This window comes from Magnolia sinica, chromosome 16 (genome assembly GCF_029962835.1).
Source record: "Magnolia sinica isolate HGM2019 chromosome 16, MsV1, whole genome shotgun sequence".
NCBI classification, from domain to species: domain Eukaryota; kingdom Viridiplantae; phylum Streptophyta; class Magnoliopsida; order Magnoliales; family Magnoliaceae; genus Magnolia; species Magnolia sinica.
The window spans coordinates 31,936,978-31,964,337 of NC_080588.1; the positions used below are offsets into that span (position 1 = coordinate 31,936,978).

Sequence of the window (27,360 nt, forward strand, 5' to 3'; positions counted from 1 at the left end):
TTTTGAGGGTGCATCCAAATGGGCCCTCACCAGTTTGAATTTTCTAAATAATAATCACTCAAAAGCAACCAAACAAATGGACGGACAGAAGATTGTACCTATTTTATTGTGTGTTAAATCAAGTGTTCGTACAGATCCATCCAACTCAAGAACTTCGCTGGGAAAAGTCTGTGCAATAGCATGTTATTTGGTCAGTACGCCGAAAGGAATGGTTGGGCCAAAACAACTAGAATAAAAGCAAACATCCTCCATATGCGCATATGCGATCAAATGCATAATTCCCAACAGTCAAATTTATGACCATTGGTAACTCCTTTTTTTTTTTCTTTTTCTTGGTTTCTTTTTCTTTCCATTTTTGCCTATAATAAATGGGTGCACTCAACCCCCATTTTTCTTGGGCCTGTTTGGATGGCTGTAAATGGAAGTATTTTTTGGTAAATGCTGTAATTATTAGCTTTATTAGGTGATTGGATAGAAGCCGCCGCATGCTCTGTTTTGAGGCTTGACAACAGAGCCATCCCATCGCAGTATTCAACCGCATTTTTGCTGAATCCTGAAGGGATTCACCTCTGGATTTCATATGCAACGCAAGATGACCTTTGATAGCAACAATGATCAAAGGTATACTAGCCACCTTTCTACACATGCAGTGCCTCTTTCTTATACCTTTCACAGCGCTTGCATTCGCATTGAACTTCCAACCAGTCCATCCATGGCAGCTGTCCTGTAGATCTGTTATGCCATTATCGGCTCCAACAAGCGTGTAGAGACGTCTACAACATCTCCACACCTTCCTTCTCCACCCTCTGCTAGCGATTGGGTGGGAGGAAGACGTGGCGATGAGCTAAATGCCATACACGTATTACAGATTGTACGAAATGCCATCTCACCAACTTCACACCATCACCTGTTGCTAGCACACAAATCTGTATAGCTTCCACTACCGATAATCTCACATCTCTCTTTTACAATGCATTTAGCACAATCGTGGAGAGTTTTGAGCAATTTGACCCCAGGCTGAAGAGTTTTGGGGTGTTTGGACATCTTATTCTCACAGGAATCATACCTCTGTTTCCCCGTTGAAGATTTTGTGTCAGTGTTCAGGTATGGTTTGGAGCAACTCCACCATTCCAAGAACACCATCTGCAGGTGGACTGTGGTTATTAGGACTCTCTCCTCTGTCTACTGCCTTTACCATTACCCTAATTTCTGTCGCTGTGTAGGTTTCATCCGTCCGATTTACAATGGTCATGGAGGCCACTGTCCAAACGACATTTGGTGGACAGTTGCCATCTATGATGGCGAAGTGGACCATTACCGCGGTTTACAACGTACGGTGGGTTTACATCCAATTACGCTGACAATACATGGAAAGAGTAATCATTACGCATCTACACCACATTCTGGCAATCCAAAAAAGCCCTTAGGGGTGGAGGTACGAAAATAAATTTGTTTATTTTCCAACAAATATAGAAAGTGGGAAATGGCATTTCCCACAAATTCCCACAAAGGCTTGACAAACAATGGAAATTGAGTTTCATGGGAAACAATATTTTCATTACTTTCCATGAATCCAAATAGGCCCCTGAAGTCTTTGGCTTTAAAAAAAAATTGACCGATGCGGGCCAATATCGCCTATATTGTATTGTTTTTTGGCCGGGCCAATATGTCCCTTGATACCAATAGTCAACCATGGGCCTAATATACCACCCGATCAAGATGGTTTGATTTTTCATCAGTAAGCTTGCTTGTCATCTAGCCCTTCATCTATTCAAAATTAACAATTAAATCAATATGATCTTGATGTGCCCTAGGTTTGCAATCGGAACAATTGGATGGTTCAAATCTTCGAACTAGATGGCAATATGATGCAGGCTGATCTAGGCCCACAATCCATGGGCCAAGCCAAGGCCCATTAAGCCCAAAGCCCAACAATTAGCCCATCAACAAGGAGGCCCAAGCCTCCTTTTACCTATTTAGGTAGCTAGCTAGGAAAATCAATCAGCAAGCTATGAATAATCTATTAGTCAAATATTCTTAAATGCATTCTTATCTCTTTAATTTTTTTTTTCCATATTTGTAATAAGTCATTGGTTGTCAATAACATTATGAGTTTTCCTTATATGTATGTTTCAAAGCTTATATAAGAGCCTAGGATGAATAGTATCAGGGCACCTTTGAATTGAATTAAAGAAATTATAAATTGCCTCTTTCTACTTTATGTGTGATTCTTGTGCTTAAGTTAAAGGTGCCTATGCTTGGGTGGACCCTCCCCATCAGCCGGCAACCCCAATTTGGTATCAGAGCGGGTCTCAACGGCTAGGTTGAAGTCATAAATCAACAACAATCTCGATATTTTGTTTCCAGGTTCTTTAATCATAAAATTTTGCATCATCTCCTTTATTTTCTTTATTGCATCCACCCCTCCTATCCCATTCACCTTTTTTTCTTTACTTTTACAAAGGCCAAAAGTCCAATTGACAAGGGGAGACTGCCAAAATTTTGGCAGCTATCTACCCTCCAATTCTAGCCCATTAAACCCTTCCAAAACCAACCCACCCACCCCCCGAAATAAATAAATAAATAAAAATTCAGCCCTATTCCAGCTTATTAAAACCCTCAAAATCAACCCCACTCCAACCCATTAAAATTCCCAAAAATCAGCCCCATTCCAATCCATTAAAACCCTAAAATCAATCCCATTTCAGCCCATTAAAACCCCCAAAAATCAGCCATATTCCAACCCATTAGAAACCATTAACAGTCCTAATCCAGCTTATTTCAAACCATTAAAGTCTAGAATCCTAGCCAATTAGCAATCTTCTGTTCGAATCCAGAAACCACCATATAGTTTGTAGATTACTTTCCAACATCATGATATCTACCTGTAATGGTAACATCTATCGAGAGAGGGTTACCGATCAACAGCAAGACAATTGCATCACCAAGCTATTCGCAAGGGTAGCCAACCTGGAAACCGTTATTGACCAACTACGTGGAAAACAGCATGGATAGCAACCATATCCCATCAGAGATCCTGATGGTGACCTAAATCCACAACATGGGTTCCAAACAGAACCTTTGATGAATCAAAACAGTACAGGTCCTTGGGAGTCTGTTTATGATTTTGTGAAACGTCTCTTTGCAGAGAGAGCCCATGACACCACGATAGAGATGCCTAAGAAAGATGATATCACCAAAAAAGTACAAGAAGTTCCGAACTTCGCAGGTCGTCTTGATGCAAAGGCTTTTGTTAATTGATTTACAATCTTGAGGATTATTTTGCATGATACGACATAGATGATATCCAACGAGTGGCATTGTCAAGGTCAAGTCAAAGGGCCTAGCAAGAATTTGGTGGTGAAGCATTGACAATAACAATTTGATCACGGGTAGTCCTGCTATCACCAGGTGGGCTGACACGAGGGAGAAGTTAGAAAGTAAGTATTTGCCTTTAGATTACATGGACACTCTTCTCCAGGAGCTCATTGCATTCAAATAGGGAACTTTATCAATGAATGACTACACTGAGAAGTTCAACGAGCTTTCTATCCATTGTATGCTTGCAGAGACAGACCGTGTAATGGCTAACTACTATCAGGCAAGGTTACGCCAAGAAATCCAATGCAAGATGGTCATGTATGATTTCAAGTCAGTTGATGACGTTCATCAAAAGGCTCAACAAGCGGTCCAGATCCACATTTTAACCAGACTCCACCATAGGGCTACCAACCACCTCCCCACCCTTTTCAGTTGCGCCCATAGATGCAGACTCCTCTCATAAGGCATCCACAACCTTTGTAATGCCCTCTGCCACAAAATTCAAACCAAACGCAACCAGAGCTACAAGAACATAACACCAGTGAGCAAGGCCCTAATTCTAATCATCCCCTCGGGCAAGAATGACTGGGTATTGATTGTTATCATTGCAGACAAATAGGACACTTTTCTAATAAGTGCCCACAAGGCGGGAACCTCCATTACTGTGGTAATGATGACGACCCCCACTACCCGAACGATCCTAAGTATTACGATGAGCACATCGAAATGGAACAACCCTCTGTAGAGCCAATATCACAGTTAGAAGACCCTCCTGTTGAAACTGCGGTTGAGGTTGGGGTTAAAGGCCCTACTCTTATCATACGCCGCCTCCTTACCACCAATGAAGGGAAGAGAGACTGGCGATGGACCACTATTTTCTGTTCACAGGTAAAATGCCAAGGTTGGTTATGTAACATGATCATCGATGGCGGCAGTGCAATGAACATCGTATCACAATAGGTGATTGAGAAGCTCTAGTTGTCAACTGAAAGGCACCCAAAACCATATAAGGATGCTTCGGTCGACGACACTGTAATCCTCGTGACTCAAATGTGTTTTGATGCGAACATCAGTGGTGCACCCTTTAGAGTGTACTAAAGGGGGAGGTGTCATCGACAGAGTACCAGAGCGGAGGAGTTGATGTGGATGGATGTTGGGTCCATTGGACCCATTTTCTGATGCGTTACGAGTGCAGGAGCGGCATGACCGCACCTTGACCGCAGGCCCATGGGTCAAATTTCACACCCTGTCGTGCAGGCATTTTTAGTTTTAGGCATTTTTTTTGTTCTTTTCCTTGTTTTCATGGGCTTTAGTGCACTTTTACTTTTTCCATAACTTATATATGCACTGTGAGAAACCTTATTTTGATAAAATGAATAAGAATTCGTATGTTTTTTTCTCATATATCAAAGAGATTAGGGTTTTAGGATTGGCCCTTGAGTGTTAAGGATTCCCGGTTTCAGGTTTCCTTCTTCCTAGATCTTCGAGGTGCAAGAAAATGTAAGAATCATCCACCTTCTTTTCTTTTGATGATAAAGGATTTGTACTTTCTTCATCTTGAACCCTCCCTTCTTCATCCCTTTCATTACTCTGAACATTCCCTTTTGGTTTAAACAGAAAAGAGGGATGGATGGCTAGTCAGTGGAATCATATCCAAACTTGACCATAGATTGACTTATGCTAGATTTGGGATATCCTCATATCCCTAGGTCCTCCCTTTTTACTATTTAGGTGATTTTATGCTAAGGGGCATAATCCTGATAGAATGATCTCATCTCTGTATTGAGATTTGCCTAATCCCTTTGATTGAAAACAGTTGGTTGATTAAATTATTTATTTGAATCTCGTCATCCTGATTATACATGCATCTAGGGTTAGGCCATCACATGTCCCTGCATCAATTTTTAGTATCAGAGTCTAAATTTTAGCATAAGTCAGTTTGTCGACAATCCCTCTTTTTGGTGAAAATTTTCTAAAGAACCCCTTAACCAAAATCGTAAAAAATCGTAGAGCTTTCAGGCACTCCACCCCAAACCCCGGTCAAGGATGCGCCGCCCCCTGCACCCCCGATGAGCTGACCACGCAACTCGACCCGCGTACCGACTCTGCAAATGGGACATTTTATTAAGTTTAGTTAGCCCTTTTTCCTAGGTTTTATTGAGTCCCCATATAGATCTAGGCCATATAGGGTAGTTGTATTGCATTGGTATCATTGCTCATACCCCTTCGCACACATAGATTTCAAACCATTCACTTGTCATTCCTAGTGTATGCCCATGCGCTCTGGTCATAGATTTGGTCTCCACTACACCATGGATTCTGATCAATTTCCCAAGGCTATGGAGGGCCTAACTAAGAGAATGGATCAACAGTTTCGAACCTTAAGGGATGATATCGCGCAGCAGTTTACGCATCAGGTTGGTAGATTCACGCATCTAGAAGAGAGAGTTATGCGTTTAGAGGTTGTTATTCCAACCGTCACTGTAGATGGTGCCCAGGCAACCCCCAACACTAGGGTTGTCAATCAGTCCCAAGTTGTGGGCCCTGATCCGCCTATAGATGGTTTAGGCGTAGGTCACGCCCAACGGACAAGATGGGGTATATCCATTACCACTCATACACAATCGTGATCCTGTGCTTCCCACCCAATGGGAGGGCTATGGTGGGGTGCATCCTCAGCAAGCTCGGAGACACCATGAGCACGAGGACCCTATCACTATGGTCATGAAGGGCATCAAGGTTGACGCCCCCAGTTTTGATGGGTGATTGGACCCCAAAGTTTTTTCCGATTGGTTAGTAAACATGGACCACTTCTTTGAGTGGCACGGTCTGCCAAACCCACGACGGGTCAAGTTCGCCAGGATGAAATTGGTGGGCGAGGCAAAACTATATTGGGGAAATGTGGAGCATCGCCGTGAGCGATCCGAAGAGGGTTCAATTCTCTTTTGAAAGAAAGAGATGTTAGGAGAGAAGTATGTTCCCCTTTCTTATAGGCAGAGGTTGTTAGATCAATTGCACACTTTGCGCCAAGGATCCATGACAGTGACGGAATATATCGCCAAGTTCGATGAATATATGATAAGGTGCGATGTGGATGAGGACCATACTGTGGTTTTCTCCCGTTTTTGTTTGGGCCTCAGGCCTGAGCTTTAGCGGGAGCTCACACTTCACATGGATACCAATCTGGAACATGCTTAGCAGGTGGTGCAGGAACTGGAGCACCGAGTGCGCTAGTCCAATGTAAGGGGGATTGATTTTCGACCTACTGTGCCTAGAGTAGCTCCGCAGGGAGCGAGACCCCAGGTCGAAAATCAACCCAGAGCTCAACCTGGTACCCAGCCAGTCAACAGAAATCGATGTAACAACGCAACTGGACCAAGTACTAGGCCCACAATGCCAAGGCAATGCTACCGCTGTGGTGGCATAGGTCACATCGACGCGGAGTGTTCAAATAAGAGTGGGCGCATTGCCTTTGTTTCTGAACACCCCACAAAAGAAGTGGTAGATAAAGTTAATGGTAACCAGGATGATGAGGAGATTATTATAACATCCCTTGAGCCGGCTAGTGATGTCGAGGATGATAATGTGGAGACTAACCCACTTGCAATGGTGAGATGCACCTTGACCCAGGTGAAGAAAAGCAAAGATTGGTGCAGAACCACCATTTTCCACACTTACGCCAAGAGTGGAGAAAAGAGCTACAAAGTGATCATAGACAGCGGGAGCTGTGAGAATGTAGTTTCCCCAATTACTTTGAGTCGCCTGGGGTAGAAACCAGTCCCTCACCCCAACCCCTACAGAGTTTCTTGGGTGAATACGACATCCCTCCCTGTGACCCAGCGATGCCTTATTCCGATTGAGTTTGGACCATACAAGGACAAGTTATGGTGTGATGTGGTCACGATGGACATTGGTCATATCATTTGGAAAGGCCATGCCTCTATAACAAAGATGTCACAATATTCGAGCGTACGAATAATTATGTGTTTAAGCATGAAGGAAAGAAACTTGTCTTGAACCCGCTCCCTCCCAAATTGTCCACAGAAGTGAAAGATCTTGCGTCCCCAAGTGGTTTTAAGAGTCAAAGGGCGCCTCGATCGAAGTCTCTCCACATCATATATGCTAAGGAGTTTGAGGGAGAGACCAAGGCGGGGACTATGGTGTACGGCCTATTGGCTAGGGAGAATACACCCGAGGTTGCTATGGGGATACCCAAGGAGGCTCGTCCGGTCCTAAAGGAGTTCCGGGATATCTTCCCTGAGTACCTTCCAGACGAGCTTCCACCGATGCGAGACATTCAGCATGCGATAGATCTTATCCCAGGGGCGACCTTACCAAACCTCCCTTACTACAGAATAAACCTTACCAAGCATGCTGAGTTGAAGAGCCAGGTGGATGAATTGCTTAAAAAGGGATTCATTCGTGAGAGTCTGAGCCCGTGCGTCGTGCTCGCACTTCTTAAGCCCAAGAAAGACGGCACGTGGCGCATGTGTATCAATAGTAGAGCCATAAACAAGATCACTATCAAGTATCAATTTCCCATCCCGAGGCTTAATGGCATGCTTAACATGCCGGCCACCTCTACTATCTTTTTGAAAATTGACCTCAAGAGTGGTTATCACCAAATTCATGTTCGCCCGGGAGATGAATAGAAGACTGCCTTCAAGACGAAGGACAGGTTGTACGAGTGGCTGGTTATGCCCTTTGGATTAACCAATGCCCCAAGTACGTTTATGAGAGTGATAACCCAGGTGTTGTGACCCTTTATGGGCAAGTTTTTAGTTGTGTACTTCGATGATATCCTCATCTATAGCACTGTTTTAAATATCGACGATATTGGCCGATACATCCCACGATATAACTTGTATCCCACCAGTGCGATACGAAACGCACAAGTAGTGTGATATATCCCACATGTTCGATCTAGTGAGCATTTTCGAATTTCGATGCTCTTATTGTCTGTAAATCATGTTAAATTAGTGTCAAATTGTTATAAATTCGATTTCGAGATTTGCAGGAGATGGGCCGAGTTGCAAAAAATTGAAAAAAAAAATTAAAATTTCCCAATTTCTCGCAAATTGGTTGCAATCTTTGTGTTCAAACATCACATGAAACATGTCTGTAACCTAATCTAGTGATTCTTCTTTTGCTTTTGAATGTATTGCTTGTGTTTCCACACGTCTTCTTACATTTATAAATTATATGAATAGACATTGAATATACTTGCATCAATTCAGTTGACAACGCATAGATTAGGACCCCAGACAAAGAAAACCTATTATGTGTACTTCTTTTTTGTAATGTTTTGATCTATAAGTGTGTATTGATGTCTTTTTTAACAATCACCGAAGTTTCATCGAAAAATTCAACCAATTTCCCAATGTTTCCCCATGTTTCCAACAACAGCGATACATTACCCGATACAACCGATATATCCCCTAAGATAACTGATACATATCCGTATCCCAAGAATGCAATACGTAACGCGATACCGATATTTCGAACACTGATCTATAGTACGTCCCCTGGACAGCACATCGAACACTTGAGGCAAGTCTGAAACGCCCTGCGCGCAGAAAAGCTCTATGTGAACCTTAAGAAGTGTTCCTTCTTGACCTCCCGAGTTATCTTCCTAGGGTTCATCATATCGTCAGAGGGTATGTCTGCAGACCCTGCGAAAGTCAAGGCCATTGTCAATTGGCCTGAGCCAAGTACAATACACGATGTGCGAAGCTTTCACGGCCTAGCTACGTTCTATCGACGGTTCATCCATGGATTTAGCACGATTATGGCTCCCATCACAGATTGCATATGAAAAGGGGAGTTTCGATGGACTAAAGCCGTAGCATAGGCTTTCTCAAAAATTAAGAAGAAGATGACAGAAGTGTCAGTCATGCGTCTACTTGACTTTACCAAAGTCTTTGAGGTAGCATGTGACGCATTAAGAATTGCCATAGGTGGAGTGTTAAGCCAAGAGGGACATCATGTGGCCTTTTTTAGTGAGAAGCTGAACGAGGTTAAACAACGTTGTGCGACTTCATCGAGTACTTAGATCCATCGTGTCTGACAGAAATACTAGGTTCACTAGTTATTTTTGGACGACTCTCTAGCATCTTTTGGGTAAGAGACTCCAGTTTTCTTCAGCATATCATTCCCAGTCGGATGGTCAAACAGAGGTTGTGAACCGTAGCCTAAGGAATTTGTTGAGATGTCTGGTTGGAGACCACCACAGGACCTGGGACATTATTCTTTCCACAACAGAGTTCACGTATAATTATTCAGTGAACAAGTCCACAAGAATGAGCTCGTTTGAAATTGTTTTAGGTCTTAAATCCCGAGCCCCCATAGATTTGATCCCCATGGCTACCCCACAGCGTCCTTCAGAGTTAGGAGAGTCCTTCACCTAGCATATACATGCATTGCATAGCGAGATCAAGAGGAAGATTAATTCAAGTAATGAACATTATGAACTTTTTGCTGACACGCACAGGAGATTTAGGGAATTTTAACCTGAAGATGACATCATAGTTTCATATTAGGTCTAATAGGTTTCCACCTAGATTCGTGAAGAAGCTTCATGCCCGCAGCATAGGCCCACTTAAAATTGTGAAAAGGTTGGGATCTAATGCTTATGTTGTTGATATCCCTACTACAATGGGCATCAGTTTCACATTTAATGTGGAAGATCTAGCTCCCTATCACGAGCCATCACCTCTATCTACTAGTTCCCCTGTTTCTTCCCAAACCCCCCTATATATGGACCTTGGCCATAGCCTAACCTTCCTGTACCCATCTTACCTTCTCTTCCACCTACACAGAGAAGAAACGAGATAGAGGAAATTCTAGACTCCAAGGTAGTTTCCACTCGCTCCAGGGGTTTCCAAAAATTCCTAGTCGAATGGAGGAACAGGCCCGTTACAGATAACTCTTGGATCACATAGACAGAGCTACAGCGCATCGACCCCAATTTGCTCAAGAGATACAGGAGTTCACTTTCGCTAATGGCGAATTCTTCCCACCCAAGGAGAATTGAAGCAGACATCAGTGGTACACCCATTAGAGTATACCTGAGGAGGAGACGTCGCCGACAGAGTAGCAGAGCGAAGGAGTTGATGTGGATGGACGTTGGGTCCATTGGACCCGCTACGAGTGCAAGAGCAGCATGACCGCACCCTGACCTCAGGCCCATGGGCTGGATTTCACACCCTGTCGTGCAGGTGTATTTAGTTTTAGGCTTTTTTTTTCTTTTCCTTATTTTCAGGGGCTTTAGTGCACTTTTTACTTTTTTCGTATTTTTGTTATTTTCCTTGTTTTCAGGGGCTTTAGTGCACTTTTACTTTTTCCATGGCTCATATATACACTGTGAGAAACCCTATTTTGATAGAATGAATAAGAATTCGTATGTTTTTTTCCTCTTATATCAAAGAGATTAGGGTTTCAAGATTAGCCCTTGGGTGTTGAAGATTCCACCCCGGTTTCAGGTTTCCTTCTTCCTAGATCTTCGAGGTGTAGGAAAATGTAAGAATCATCCACCTTCTTTTCTTTTAATGACAAATGATCTGTACTTTCTTCATCTCGAACCCTCCCTTCTTCATCCCTTTCGTTCCTCTGGAATTCCCTTTTGGTTTAAATGGAAAAGAGGGATGGCTAGTCAGTAGAATCAGATCCAAAATTGATCGTGGACTGACTTATGCTAGATCCAAGATGTCCTCATATACCTAGGTCCTCCCTTTTTACTATTTATGTGATTTTATGCTAAGGGGCATGATCCTGACAGAATGATCTCAACTCTATGGTGAGATCTGCCTAATCCCTTTGATTGAAAACAGTTGGTTGATTAATTATTTATTTGAATCTCGCCATCCTGATTATACATGCATCTAGGGTTAGGTCATCACATGTCCCTGCATCATGTTTGGTGTCCTTTAAAATTGGCATATATAAGGATGATATTTGGTGTGACATAATTTCGATGAATGTCATCCACATCCTTCTCGATCAACCTGGCTTTTTTTATCGGAAGGTACAAAAGGACAGTAAGGCCAACATGTATACATTCTTATGGCATTATCATCGAATCCACCTTCGCCCATTATAACCTATGTCACCTCCTTCATCTACACCCCCATCATCGACATCGGCTGCTCTCCCTAACTCTCGTGTCCTCACCATGTGGAAGTTCAAGGAAGAGAGCAAGGAGAAATGAGTAATATTCACTCTATTCACAAAACAAGTGTGAGAGCCTGTTACTGACCGACCAAGATGAGCATATTCCTAATGAAGTCAAATATATACTGCAAAACTTCTTAGATTTGGCCCCTGATAATTTGCCTGAGGAGTTACCTCCGTTACGGGATATTTAGCACGCTATAGATTTAGTTCAGGGAGCATCTTTACCTAACTTACCAGCATATTGGATGAGTCTTACCGAGCACGTCGAGTTGAAACGTCAGGATGAGTTGCTTAAAAAAGGCTGCATCCGAGAGAGCCTAAGCTCATTTGCGGTACCAGCCCTCCTTATTCCCAAGAATGATGGAAATTAACGTATGTATATAGAAAACTGAGTTATTAATAAAATCACAGTGAAGTACCACTTCCCCATTTCTTGGCTTGATGATATGCTAGATTCTAACATCTTCTCCAAGATTGATCTTCACAGTAGATACAACCATATTCACATCCGACCTAATGATGAATGAAAGACGGCATTTAAGATGAATGATGGCCTTTATGAGTAGCTAGTCATGCCATTCAGTTTCACAAATGCACCTAACACTTTTATGCACATCATGACTCAATTGTTGCACTCTTCTATTGGTAAGTTTGTCATTATTTATTTTGACGATATTCTTATCTACAGTAAGTCAAGGAAGGAGGACATCAATCACATGAGTCTTATCTTTAAAGTCCTTCAATGAGGGTGGTTTTACATCAACCTAAAAAGGTGTACCTTCATGAGTATAGCAGTGGTTTAGGGTACACTGTACATTGTAAGGTGTAGAGGTGGACCCCCGCCAAGGTGAAAGCCATTGTTAATTGGCCAACACCTACCACTATCTCTAAAGTTCATAATTTTCATGGCCTCCCACATTTTACAGACGTTTTGTGCGGAACTCAAAAGTATCATGGCTCTAATTACTGATTGCATGAAACAGAGAGAGTTTCGATGAACAAGTGCAACGAAAAGAGCATTTGATAGGATCAAACAAAAGATGATCGAAGCTCCGGTTATGCACCTTCCGGACTTTGAGAAGGTATTTGACATGAGTTGTGATGCTTCCAACATTGGCATTGGTGAAGTTCTCAACTAAGAAGGCTATCCAATAGCCTTCTTTAGCGAAAAGCTTTCCAATGAGAAGCAACGATACCCCACTAATGACTTGGAGTTTTATGTTGTTGCTTAAACTCTACGGCATTGGCGCCATTATTTTATAGAGGGAGAGTTTGTCCTATACTCTGATCATGAAGCACTCAAGTACCTACTCGTCCTGTTACATGGAGCGCTTACCTTTAGGAGTTTTCTTTTGTCATCCGTCACAAGGCTCGCAAGGACAATCGGGTTGTTGATGCATTAAGCCATCACACGCACCTATTGTAATTATTGTCGGTCACTATTCCAGGTTTTGAAGAGGTACAGAGCGAGTATACTAACAACAAGGATTTCGAACGTATTTATACAAACATTTTTAGTGGAGAGCTTGCAAGACACCCACATTTCAGCATTCATGATGATGGCTACTTGTTCTAGGGAACACAACTTTGCCTACCCAATATGTCCATTCGTGAGTATTTTGTGAGGGAGTTATACGCCGATGGGTGTAGTGGTCACTTAGGCCGTGATAAGACCCTAGCTATCGTTGGAGATAAATACTTTTGGCCCCGCATAAAATCAAATGTTGCAAAGATCTGCAAGTTATGCAGGGTTTGCCAACTTGCTAAGGGTTAAAATAAAAATAAAAATAAAAATAAAAAAGTTGATTGAATCAACTATTATTGATCCCACGTGGTCCGTGGGAAGATCTCGACATGAACTTCGTCCTAGGTTTGCCAAAGACCGCTGGAAAAGTTGATTCAATATTTGTGATGGTTGATCAATCTTCAAAGATTGCTCATTTCACACCATGTTAGAATATAGTAGACGCTTTCAAGATCACTCAATTATTCTTTCGAGAGATTGTTCGTCTTCATGGGCTTCTGAAGACAATTGTGTATGATTGTGATACCAAGTTCATGAGTTATTTCTGAAAAATTACCTGGGCAGCAATGAAAACCAAGCTTCAATTCTCTAGTGCCTACTACCATTTGACCGATGGTCAAACGGAAGTGGTCAACCATAGCTTGGTCAAGTTATTATGGTGTCTTGTCCACAATCATATAGCTACACGGGGCCTAGTAATACCCACGACTGAATTTGCTTATAATAACCGAGTCGACAAGTTCACAAGGTCACCTTTTGAAGCAGTAACCGGAATACAACCGCGTCTTCCAGTCGAATCGGTTCCTCTGCACGTAGAGTCAAGACCAAGCGCAAAAGTTGATGACTTCATCCGCCATATGCAGCAAGTGCATGACGAAGTTTGACGCAATATCACCGCAAGTAATGAAAGTTATAAGCAACATGCAGATAGAAGACGTCATTTTGTTGAATTTGTAGAAGGTGACATGGTTATGGCCCGTATTCATCATGAACGATTTCCCCTGATGAGGACATCAGACCCTTCAAAGTTTATTGAAGACGAAAGCAGCCGACGAATACATCTTTATTGGTCGATGATGGTTCGTGGCACAACCAATGAGGATTTTGAAGACCTTACACGTGTCCCTGGATTAATTGAAGGCCCCACATTAGGAGGACACACGTGTAGGATGAGTTAAAAGACTGATCTGTTACACAGGATTTTTTTAGAAAGCTTTGTTTTGGGTGTTTTTTTTAATGTAGGGGTAGTTTAGTCTTTTTTTAATCCGAATTTTATAAATAGGGTGTTTTCTACTCCAAACCAAATGATGTTTTTTTAATGAAAGCTTGGTGCCTCCTTCCCCTTTCTCTCTGCAGTAATTTCTTCTCTTCCCCTAATTTCTTCCCTTCTTCTACATTCTGTTTCTAACCCTCCAACTTTCTTCTCTTTCTATGCCTAGTATTCTTTGATTGCTACTGTTTACAATTAAATTCTTTGAAGTGCTCTTACCCAGAAAATCTAAAAGTTGATCCCAACCCTCTCAGATTTTCCAGCCGTCCATATTCCAGAAATCCTTCGATTTCCTAGACTAGAGAGGCTGCATTGACTGTTGGATTGAAACCATGCAAGATCAGGAAGCCTCATCCCTCGTTGGATCCAATCCACGCATGATTTGAATACGGTACTGCAGGATTGTGATGATGGTCTTCAACCATTGCATGTTTCCTTTGTTATTATCTTTACTATGATGTGAAATGTTGAATATTTCAATTGATTTTCTTAGTTTATTTCTGTGGATAATTTATGTGCTCACACATGCATTCTAGTTTAGACCGTCCTGCATCAAATTGGTATCAAAGCTTTAGGTTTTGCATGGTTTTTGTCAGATCGAGTTATCTGAACTTAGGATCATCTATTTTCTCATCTAGGATCGTCTAGATAATTCTAGATCTACATCCCACGGAAATTGCGAACCTAATTTTTCAGATTCACAATACCGTGAGATATAAATATGAATTTCCATATTTGTGTTTTCATTCTAGTTAAATCTGAAATTTTGCAGAATTCATATATCATATAGATATAGGATCATACATCCATATGGAGGTCTGTTCAAACCTTAGAGTCAAGCTTAGGAAAATCGTGTTCGAGTTTTTGGTATATGCCCACTAGAAGAGGTAGGGGTTTTGGCCGACACCCCATCATGAGCAACGAGCGATTAACCGATCACCTCTCTTAATTACTCCAAAAGATAACTGCCATAGAGAAATCCAACAAAAATATCGAACGAAAACTGACTGCCACCGAAGGGAGAACCCCACTGTTGGGGGAGATGTGCAGTCGCAGGCAAGTGGTGTTGGTGAGGAGCTAGCCCTTAGACAAACCCTCACCAATGGCGAGCATATGGGTAGAGAACAAGCATATCAGGACCGCTTTGATCCTAACGAGAGGACCATGAAGAATGTTAGGATTTATGCCCCGAGCTTTGATGGTCGCGTTAACCCCAAGGCATTCCTTGATTGGTTAGCTGACATGGACCACTATTTTGAGTGGCATGAGATGTCAGAGAACCAACAAGTGCAATTTGCCAAAATGTAACTTGTGGAGCAAGCGAAGATGTATTGGACCAATACATAGGATTGAACGGGTGGGAGGAGCTCCCGTTACCCAATGAAGCAAGATGAAAGCTATGCTAAGAGAGAAGTACCTCCCTCTCTTATCAACAAAAGGTCCTAGAACAATAGCAATCTTTACACCAAGGATCCATGCCTGTCACGGAATACATCGTAAAATTTGAGGAATCCATGATGCGGTGTGACATTGAGGAAGACCCTCTAATAACACTCAAGCGTTTCAAGACGAGCCTTCGATTGGATCTTCAGTGTGAGCTTTGGGCTCGTCCCGTGACAGATTTGGACGAGATGTACCAAGTGGTGCAGGAATTAGGTAAGTATTTGGAGACTCTTGTCACAAAACGGTTCGATTCTCAAGACTCTAATGTTAGGACTGGTTCTCAATGAACTAGACCCAACATTGGTAATCAACCCAGGGCGTAGGCGAATTGTTGCAGGACAATTAACCACTTGCTCTAAAAGCTCAAACTGTTAGAGTATGGCGAATTAATCCCTTTATCTCATAGCCCAAGCCCCACATCTCATGGGTTAGGACCTCGGCCGAACCCCCCCTCATGAGCTCGTGGGCCCCAAATCGCATGGACCGCCCACCCCGGGTGTGTCCCCACATCCCATGGGCTACCCCACTCGAGCCCGGTGTGAAATGCCCCTGCATTAATCACCCCTGGTAAGGAGTCTCGAACACGAGACCTCTCCCATGGGCCCCAAATCACATGGGTCACCCATCCCAAGTGTGTCCCTGCATCCCATAGGCTACCCTACTCGAGCTTGGTGTGAAAATGCCCCTGCATTAATCACCCCCGGTGAGGAGTCTCGAACACGAGACCTCCCGCTTTGATACCAATTTGATGCAGGACAATTAACTACTTGCTCTAAAAGCTCGAACTGTTAGAGTATGGCAAATTAATCCCTTTATCTCATAGCCCAAGCCCCACGTCTCATAAGTTAGGACCTCGGCCAAACCCCCCTTGTGGGCTTGTGGGCCCCAAATCGCATGGGCCACCCACCCCGAGTGTGTCCCCGCATCCCACAAGCTACCCCACTCGAGCCCGGTGTGAAATGCCCCTACATTAATCACCCCCGGTGAGGAGTATCGAACACGAGACCTCCCCCGTGGGCCCCAAATCACATGAGTCTCCCACCCCAAGTGTCCCCACATCCCACGGGCTACCCCACTCGAGCCCGGTGTGAAAATGTCCCTGCATTACAAATGTTCCACCTAGGCCTAGGGATGACAAGGGAAAAAAACGTCCTTGGTGCTAGTCCAAGGTGGAGGACAGAATGTGTGATGCTACGAATGTGGGAGCATTGACCATTTTGCAAATCAGTGTCCCACTAAGAGCAAAGGAAAAGCCTTAGTCATAGGCGATTCCCAGGATAACGAGTATGATCAGGGCGACACTGAAGTTGAAGAATATCAGCCCATAAGATCAGTAAGTGATGAGGATGAGGTGGGTGATGATGTCACACTAGCAGTTGTCAGATGTGTGCTAGCCCAGACTAAAAGTAGTGTTGACTAGGGTCGCAACACTATCTTCTACACGATCGCCAAGTGTGGCGAGAAAAATTGTAAGGTGATAATGGATAGTGGGAGTTGTCAGAATGTAACTTCCACTAACACCTTAGGTCGTCTAAAGTTAGAGGCCACCCCTCACCCTGACCCATACAAAGTCTCATGGGTAGACAAGACTTCCCTTCCTGTCGCCCATCAATGTCTTGTACCCATCGAGTTCGGGTCTTATAAGGAGTCCATGCAGTGTGATGGGTTGCCCATGGATGTAGGTCACATCATCCTACGCAGACCGTGGTTATTCAATAATGACATCACAATCTACGGCCGTTCTAATGCATGCACCTACATGCATAATGGCAAGAAGATCAAAATTAATCATATGCCACCACAAAATACTACACAGAAGAAAGGCAAGAAGGCTAGTGAGCCTAAAGAAGTGAGGAAATCCACACATGCCTCTCCACATCACCACAGCTAAAGAGTTTAAAAGAGAGACTGAGGAGGATTTGACGGTGTATGCCTTAATGGCTAGAGAGGCTACACCAAAGGTACCAGTAGAGTTACCCCACGAGGTAGCCCCGGTCTTAAAGGAGTACAGAGATGTATTCCCTGAGGATTTGCCGGATGAGTTGTCACCCATGAGGGACATCCAGCATGTCATTAATCTTGTCCCCGGGTCAACTCTACCAAACCTTCCTCACTATAGGATGAACCCTACAAAGCATGCAGAGTTGAAGAAGCAGGTAGATGAGCTCATACGAAAGGGTTTCATCCAGGAGAGCATGAACCTGTGTGCCGTACCCGCTTTATTGATACCTAAGAAAGACGGCACTTGGCGCATGTGTGTAGACAGTAGAGCCATCAACAAAATCATGGTCAAGTATAGGTTTCTCATACCTAGGCTTAATGACATGTTAGACATGATGGCTAAGTCCACCATTTTCTCCAAAATAGATCTCAAGAGTGGATATCACCAAATCCGTATACGCCCCGATAATGAATGGAAGACAGCCTTCAAGACGAATGATGGGTTATATGAGTGGTTGGTCATGCCCTTTGGCTTGACTAACGCACCCAGCACTTTCATGCGAGTGATGACCCGGGTCTTGAAAATGTTCATGGGAAAATTCTTAGTGGTGTCCTTCGACGATATCCTGATATCCTGATCTATAGCACCACTAGAGAATCACACCTTGAACATTTTAAGTTGGTTTGTAGCGTCCCTAGGGTGGAGAAATTATACGCTAACCTTAAGAAGTGTTCATTCATGTCCAATCAGGTTGTGTTCTTAGGGTTTATAGTGTCAGCAAAAGGGATGCGTGCAGACCCAAAGAAAGTCAAGGTCATAGTTGATTGGCCAGAACCGAGGAACATCCATGAGGTGAGAAGCTTTCATGGCTTAGCCACATTCTATCGTCGGTTCATTAGGAGTTTTAGCACGATTATGGCTCCCATTACAAAGTGTATGAAGAAGGGAGAATTCATGTAGTCGAAAGATGCGGCTAAGGCTTTCAAAGAAATCAAGGGCAAGATGGTCGAAGCTCCCATCATGCGCCTTCCTGACTTTTCTAAAGTCTTTTGAAGTTGCATGTGATGCATCTGGTGTTAGTATAGGTGAAGTCCTGAGTCAAGAGGGTCATCATGTTGCCTATTTCATTGAGAAACTGAATGAGGCAAAACAAAGATACTCTACCTATGACAAGGAATTCTATGAGGCAAAACAAAGATAGTTTACTTCTCAACCCACTCCACCCCTTCCACCATCAATTGACCGTAAGGAAGAGATTGAATGGATAGTGAATGAGGAGATTGTTTCCACACGAGATGGGAGCTTTCAAAGGTACCTTGTCAAAGAACAAACTACCATCCAATTCCACGTGGCTTACAGAAGCGGAACTGCAGCAGATTGATCCAGACCTTCTCGAGACACACAAAAGTCTTAACTCATCGGAGTCGAGTTCTTCTCACCCAAGGGGAGTTGATGAGGACTTCAGACCCTTCAAAGTTTATCAAAGACGAAGGCGGCCGACAAATACATCCTTATGGCTCGATGATGGTTCGCGGCACAAGCAATGAGGATTTTGAAGACCTTACACATGTTCCTGGATTAATTGAAGGCCCCACATTAGGAGGACACGCGTGTAGGATGAGTTAGAAGACCGATCTGTTACACGGGATTTTTTCAGAAAGCTTTGTTTTGCACGTTTTTAATATATATTAGGGTAGTTTAGCCATTTTTTAATCCAAATTTTATAAATAGGGTGTTTTCTACCCTAAACCAAATGATTTTTTTTTTTAATGAAAGCTTGGTGCCTTCTTCCCCTTTCTCTCTATAGTAATTTCTTCTCTTCCCCTAATCTCTTCCTTTCTTCTAAACTCTATTTCTAACCCCCCAACCTTCTTGTTCTTTTTTTATGCCTGGTATTATTTGATTGCTACTGTTTACAATTAGATTCTTTGAAGTCCCCTTACCCTGAAAATTTGAGAATTGATCCCAACTCTCTCAGATTTTCCAATCGTCCCTATTCCATAAATTCTTTGATTTCCTAGACTAGAGAAGCTGCATTGACTGTTGGATTGAAACCATGCAAGATCGGGAGGTCCCATCCCTCGCCGAATCTAATCCACGCATGATTTGAATACGATACCGCAGGATTGTGATGATGGTCTTTAACCATTGCATGTTTCCTTTGTTATTATCTTTACTATGATGCGGAATGTTGAATATTTCAATCGATTTTCTTAGTTTATTTCGCTAGATAATTTTTGTGTTCACACATGCATTCTAGTTTAGACCATCCAACATTAGCCCCCGATACCTCGAAGAAGCTTCATCCTCGCAATGTGGGACCGTTCATAATCATAACGAAGATTGGTGACAATGCTTATGTTTTAGATCCCCTACCAAATTTACCTATTAGTTCTACTTTTAATGTGGAAGATCTTTTCATCTATCATGAGCATCATACTGACGATGATATCAAAGAACAAGCCATCACATTTCCAACCATTTCGCCACCTACAGACACGATCGTTGATGTTCTCGATGACCAAAGCATCTCCACACGCCAAGGTGTTTGTTAGAAGCTTCTCATCCATTGGCAAGGAAGGCCTCTTTCCAATGCTACATGGATCACAGCTACGGACTTCCAACGTATGAATACTAACCTCTATGAGCAATATTAGGTCATTAACTTACTAGAGTCGAGTTCTTTGAAGTAGGGAGGACTAATGCAAGTTGATCTTAGCCCACAATCCATGGGTCAGGCCTAGGCCCATTAAACCCAAGCCCAATAGTTGGCCGATCAATAAGGAGGCCCAAGCCTCGTATTTGGGCGCTAGCCTATTTAGGTAGTTAGCTAGCAAATCAATCAACTAGCTATGAGTAATCCATTAATCAAATATTCTTAAATGCATTCTTATCCCTTTTATTTTCTTTCCATATTTGTAATAAGTCATTGGTTGTCAATGACATTATGAGTTTTCCTTATATGTACATTTCAAAACTTATATAAAGGCCTGAGATGTGTAGTATCAAGGCACCTTTAAATTGAATAAAAACATTTATAGATTGTATTTTCTACTTTGTGTGTGATATTTGTGCTTAACTTGGAGGTGCCTACGATTGGGCAGATCCTCACCATCAGTTGATTGCCCCATAGTATCTATAAGATCTTTAATTGGAAGTTTTTTATTGCCTAATTGGGCCTATATACCACTCTATCCAAATGGTTTGATCTTTAATTAGCAAGCTTGTTTGGCCTGGATGCATCCTTTGATTGCACCCATATTGCTCTTAATGCATCAGAAACCCTACACGTGATATGTTGGTGGAAAAGACAGAACTATATTACAAGTTTGCATATGGTACATTTTAACCCTCCCCCACGGGCCCCACCCCCCTAAAGAAGCACCATGTAATAGTAGCATGGCTTGCATACCAGGTGTTTGCATATGCCTTTTCTACATTAGGACTAAAGATAACCATAAATCAAATTTTAAAAGACATTTGGACTCCAAATTTTAAGGAAAGAAAAAGGAAACTTAATAACCATTTAAAGACTTCAAATCCTAAAGTAATCTATTGTAAGCCCTATGTATGGACTTTCTACACTACTCTATGGACTTGAGGGGTGCACAATCCATACAGATACATGCATAGTTGCATAAAGAAATATTTATGACATTCCATATAGACTTTTGGGGCCCACAATTCATCCAATTGCCTTTTATTGGCTATATAATGAACAAGGAAGCAGTGTTATCAAAATCAAGCAATTTGCAATATGAATTGCACGATTCATATCGGATCACACACCACATGATATGAATTGTAGATTCAAATCAGAAATCCCAAAAAAAACAAAAAAAAAAAAACAAAAAAAAAAAAGAAAACACATAACCGAACCATATAAATCATATGGAGCTGTCATACTATTTGTAAGATAATTGCTTTGACAAGGCCCAAAATTACATGTTTTTTTTCTTCATTTTTCACCCTTTTGCTTTTAAAATATGTAAAAGACCCTCAGCCTATCAAATATCCTTATTTTTGTCTTGAGATATATATATATATATATATATATATATATATATATATATATATATATATATATATATATATATATCTTTTTCTTCAATTAATAGAATCAAATGGCACTTTTTTCTGACATGATTCCACATTGAAGAAAGGTAAAACTATTAAAGTATTCATGTATGTTTTTGAAGCAAGGTGTGCCATAACCGTAACACTTGGCATAACACTCGTTGCGACTGGAACGGTCAAATTTTTTATGCTAAAAATTCTCTAAAAAATATGGAAAAATCATAAACGTTTAGAGGATTCCAAATATGTATTCTTTTGTGGTTTAGAACATTTTTATGGTGTAACAAGCCACTCTTTGGTAAGAATTTTGTCTCGGCCTATCTTTACTAACCTGACAAGCTTAGACTAATCCCAAATTGGCCCATAATTCATGCAAATTATAGCACTCATCCAACTAATGCACATCCCTAAGCACTTGGCATCATTCCCTCAAGAAATTTTAAGAAAATTGAAATTAAATTAAATTCAGATGCATAATGTCATCGATTTACAGGGCCACTCCAATGCCCCCAAATAATCCCGAAATTCATGCATATATGGCATTCATCCTACTAAGGCATATCCCTAAGCATTCAACACCCCCCCCCCCCAAAAAAAAGAAAAAATATATAATTAAATTTTGTTGAATAGTGTCATCAATTTGGGGCCCACTCAAATGCCCTCAAATCAGCCCCAAATTCATGCAAGCTACAGCACCCATCCCACTAATGCATATCCCTAACCATTTGACATCATTTCCCCCAATAAATTCTAAGAAAAACTTGAAACTGAATTCAGATGAATAGTGTCCCCGATTTGGGGTTAATTTAAGGGACCACTCAATGCCCCAAATCGGCCTCAAATTCATGCAATCAATTGACATGCATCCCGCTGATGTATTTGGCCAAAATTATGCTTATTTCATCATCCAACTATCAGATCAGTGGACATTTATTAGACGGTGAAGAATGAAAAATATCCAATGGTCCTATTTCAACAAAAAAAAAAAAAAAAGTGTTTGTAAAACAACGGTTAGATACATGGGCCATTGGCTCACATGATATTAAATTAATTTCTTATGGGGAGGGCCCACTAAAGTAGCCCTCAATTGTTGCCCTTGCGTTACATTCTTGCATGGGCCTGGTGCACCCACCATAATTTGAAAAGGAAAAAAGAAAAAAGAATCAACAATTAAGATTGTTCAACGGGGCTGAAACAGATTTTTTCAAAAGAGAAAAAGAAAAGGCCGAAGTGGCCATTATGGCCCATGTCATAACGGTAACGGCGGTGGCCGTTACGGCTACCATTACAATGATGGAATACTTTGATCACGATCCTAGTTAGCAAAACTCCACTTTTAACTCTATTTTTTATATTTAAAAAAACTCATATAATTGATCAAACATTTAAAACTCCATATTTTTCAAAAGACAAGAAAAAAAAAATCTCCTTTTTTTGGCAAACTGAATTAAACACATTTTTTTCAATAAACCACTTTATTTATTTATTTATTTAAAAAAAAAAAAGCTTTAGGGGACAATTTAAAAATAAAAACTGGTGGTCACCACCATCAATAAAATTGAGTACAAGGTGAAACTTTTTTAAAAAAGACGGATTAATTTGTATGAGAGGATTACATGAAACGGAAGGATGGGAGAGGCAAAGAATATTATTTTGCATACATATAAAAATTCTAATGATTTTACTTAAAATTTTTCTATTTTAATTCCCTTCCCCCCCGCCACGCACGCACATATGTAGCCATTTTTTTCACTCTGCTTTTTTTTAGCTTAAACCATACTAAACACGAACTTTTCATTTTCCAAACTTTTGGCATTTCCCTTTCTTTTCTTCTTTTTCCTTCGTCGCCATATTTTTGAAGATCGAGAACGAAGTAAACATGAACATTTCCCATACTGTATTTTTGCCATTTGCCGTTTTTCTAACTAGGATAATGAAATGCATATTGTATACAAGTTCTCAGTTGCCAATATCCTAACATGTATTACTTGTCTTCAATGTATTAAATAGCAAACAGCACGTAGTGTAACATTCACTCATTCGCAGCGTGAGGTGTAAGCTACATAGCGTGTAGCATAAGTTATACCTTACTTCTAGTTTTTAAATCAAGGATGTGTTTGGTTGCACCAAATATCATATGTTTCATGATATTTTGCACCAAATTAGAAATTTCATGATATTTGGTGCAACCAAACACAACATATAATGGGAAAAACAGCGAAAAGATAAGTAAGAAGATAAAGAAATAGCAATGGAACTGATTTGGCATACTTGTATTATTTCACTAAAATCATTGAAAACATTAACTATTTTTTTTAGTGAAAATAGAAAAATGTAACCAATCATTGAAAGATTAACTGATTTTATTGTTTGAGTGAAAAATAACTAGAGGCACAAGCTACATAGCATCTAGCAGCGGCTCTCTAGCCTATAGTGTGCGCTAATTAGCATGCAGCATAGGATATATATGCGACTTAAGCTATTTTCATGACCGATGTAGCATATAGGCTAAGCTACACTACATGGCAGACGCTACACGCTACATAAGCTATTTAAAACACTGCTTTTCTTGGTGTGTATTGATGGGAAATGGATGATCAATTAGCTTTTAATTTTCTGATATATTTATATTTTTCAGATTTTTTTATATTTTTAGAAAATCAGAAAAAATTTTAAAAAAATAAATAAATAAAAATATTAGAATTTACAATATGATTTGAGATTCAGTACGATTCAAACCCCATTAAAATTTGCAATATGATAACTATTTTGACAACATTGTCACGGAGATCTGATTTGATGAGTAGACAATACAGTCCAATAAGGATTCAGTGACCAATTGAATTAGTCTGGATCTTGATGTAATCCAGACATGCAATCCGAACAGCTGGATGGTCCAGATCTCCAATATAGACGGTTGGATTAATCAAACCCTTGAACAGAACCCTTAGATTGGCCTGATCTTGGTCTATTATATCATCTGATCCCAATGGCCTAATGTTTCATTGAGCAGCTTGGTTGGTCCAAATGCATTGCTTGCTCGTGCATGGCCCCAAACGCATCAGATATCCTACACATATGACATGTTGGTGGGAAAAGATAAGATCTTATCTGAAAGTTCACAAACACTACATTTTGATCCCCAACCCCATGAGTGGACCAACAAGATTTTCACACTAGGTGCTGTCAGTGCCAGGTGAAACTGAATGAAACCTTTTGCACACCTTGAATATCCTACACATGTGACATGTTGGCAAGAAAGACAAGGTTGGGAAACTTCTCATTATATAACTGTATGGGATCCTTTCCCTCCCTCAATTGAGTCAAACATTTTTCACACAATTCCGATATCCTGAGTATGTGGTGTTTTAGTGGGAAAACAAGATAGTATGTTAATTTTCACATCCTATGCCTTTATTGGATCCCCTTCCTCCCTCCATCTATTGACAAAAAGTCTTTTTCATAGCCCTATTATCCTGCCCATTTGGTTGTATGTGAAAGTTCACATATGGTACCTGCAAATGATCCCCTCCCTCCCTCATTAAACAGGGTTATATTTGATCATTCACAAGGTGCCGGTATGTGATCCTCAACCCTCCCACACACACACAGTTCGAAATGGTTGCCTGTATAAGTTCACATGCGGAACCTGTATTTGATCCATATTTCTGACTAATTTCTTCTCTAAAACAGATTATGGTGAAACTAAAATGAGAATTGTAAATTGAAAAGAAAATTGAGGTTGTGTTTGGTTGCATCAACTATCACGATATTTTGCACCAAATGATTACTAATAAAATATCATGATATTTGATGCAACCAAATGCGGCCTAAAGAAACAAATAAAAATAGAAAAAAGAAAATACACGTGAAATGGTCAAATAAAAAAAAAAAAAAAAAAAAAAACATCTATTTGTATCAATTTGCCTACAAAAAACAGAGGATTTTTATATCAAATTTCCCAAGGCTATTGGCAAACGTTGTGACAGAAGAGCAGCACACATGTGCAAGAAACTGACATGCAGAACAGTCTGGGAGTGTACACGGACACCTATAAAATGGCTTACATGATGAGAGTATGATTCCTGATGTGCAGAACAGCCTGAGACTGGGAACAAACACCTAAAAATGGATTACATGATGAGAGTGTGATTGAAGTACAGAGCAGTGTGGCCCACCTGATGAACGCCTAGATGCCATGCACATGTGCTTAAGTAGTTGCATGAGTAGACTTTCTCTTCAGCTAAATATAAATTTACAATTGATTTTCAATGAAATCAATAATTGAAAAAAATTAACTTTGAAACTAAAACAAAGTAAAAAACCGTAATTGAAGTTTTGAACTATTAACTACAGAGAGAGACTAAAACATGGAAATTTTCTTTTTCTCAGAGACAGAGAGAGAAGACTGATAGTCCATGCAACCAACCAAATTCAGAGTCACCAGGCCCTTGCCGTAAAAGGGAACCACCCTCCATGATTGAAACCACTTGTCCAGTGGGCCCTACCACGGATTGCCTGAGGTGCAAAATCAGACGATCTGGTGGAAACTCCACCACTGCCTGAAAATGAATGGTCAAAACTGAAAAGCCCAACAGTTTTCATTGCAGAAGGAAAATTAGGCAACCATCTGATGGGTATAATGATTGCCCCTTACACCCTCCAGGACAAGGCATATCAGATGAATGGCGCCGATGATAGGTGCTGGCCCTATGTACCATGGAGGAACCACGGACTACAATTTCAGGTGGTATCATGGAGTGCTGAACATGTCCTCATTGAAGAAAAGGGGGAATTAAAAATAAAAAAGATTTTCGAGATCGAAAGAGGGAGGGAGTGAGGGAAGGAGGCCCAAGAAATCTTATTTCAATCAAAATTCAAATAAACTGAAATAAATTCCATTTGCAGCATAGACAGAGATCCCTATTCGGAGAGAGAGACGTTGATAATCTAAGAAAAAATGACAAAAAATTAAAAGGAAAAAAAAAACCTTCAATTTGCAGTCTCTGAAGGCGACGATGCCGGTCGATCGCCACCGTGAAATCCGGTTCGCGGCCGATTCTCCCCCGGTCTTGCTGTTACAGCACCCCATCTTCAACTGTATTCGTTTCGAGAGAGAGGTTTCTTCTCGAGTCTTTTTGAGGACCGAAACGAGATTTTTAAATTGTGAGAGTGCAAATATAATGCCGGGGTTTTGAGAATGGAATGGAAAACTGCTCGCGTAGGTAATTACCCGGGGTGACTTTCTCTCACATGGGAAAACGAATACACGTGCGTTGAAATCCACCTCGTCCATCAGGTACACCGCCGGATTTTATTGTTTTTTCCCCTTCATCCCAGAAATCATGCTGATTCAACACTGATCCAGTTTAAAATTAAGCAAAACCTCCAAATATCTTGTAATGGCCCACTTGCGTTCTGGTTTACTTTGATTTCTTACTAACACTTTTATCATGATAAATAAAATCAGATGAGTGGATTGGATGGAATGCAAACATGTCGGTGGGTCATACACAGAACTAAGGCCCCGTTTGGCGCCGTAGATTTGAAATACTCTTGAATTACAAATTCCCTGGATATATCCTTGGAATTGGAATCCTTTACTTGAGT

At 41.1% G+C, this 27,360-nt stretch overlaps 1 protein-coding gene across 2 annotated transcripts in view; it reads right to left on the reverse strand.

The window, feature by feature from the left end:
* LOC131228600 (plant intracellular Ras-group-related LRR protein 7) overlaps positions 1 to 26,950 on the reverse strand; it is a 73,475-nt gene extending 46,525 nt beyond the window's left edge. For both annotated transcript variants that reach the window (XR_009163017.1, XM_058224366.1), the window contains exons 1-2: positions 26,741 to 26,950; positions 99 to 168 (exon numbers count right to left, since the gene is read on the reverse strand). Coding sequence is in view for 1 of the 2 variants with exons in the window: in XM_058224366.1 (XP_058080349.1) it covers positions 99 to 168; positions 26,741 to 26,842 (172 nt within the window). In the remaining variant the exon portion in view is untranslated. The remainder of the gene's footprint in view (positions 1 to 98; positions 169 to 26,740) is intronic.
* Positions 26,951 to 27,360: the final 410 nt, after the last annotated feature.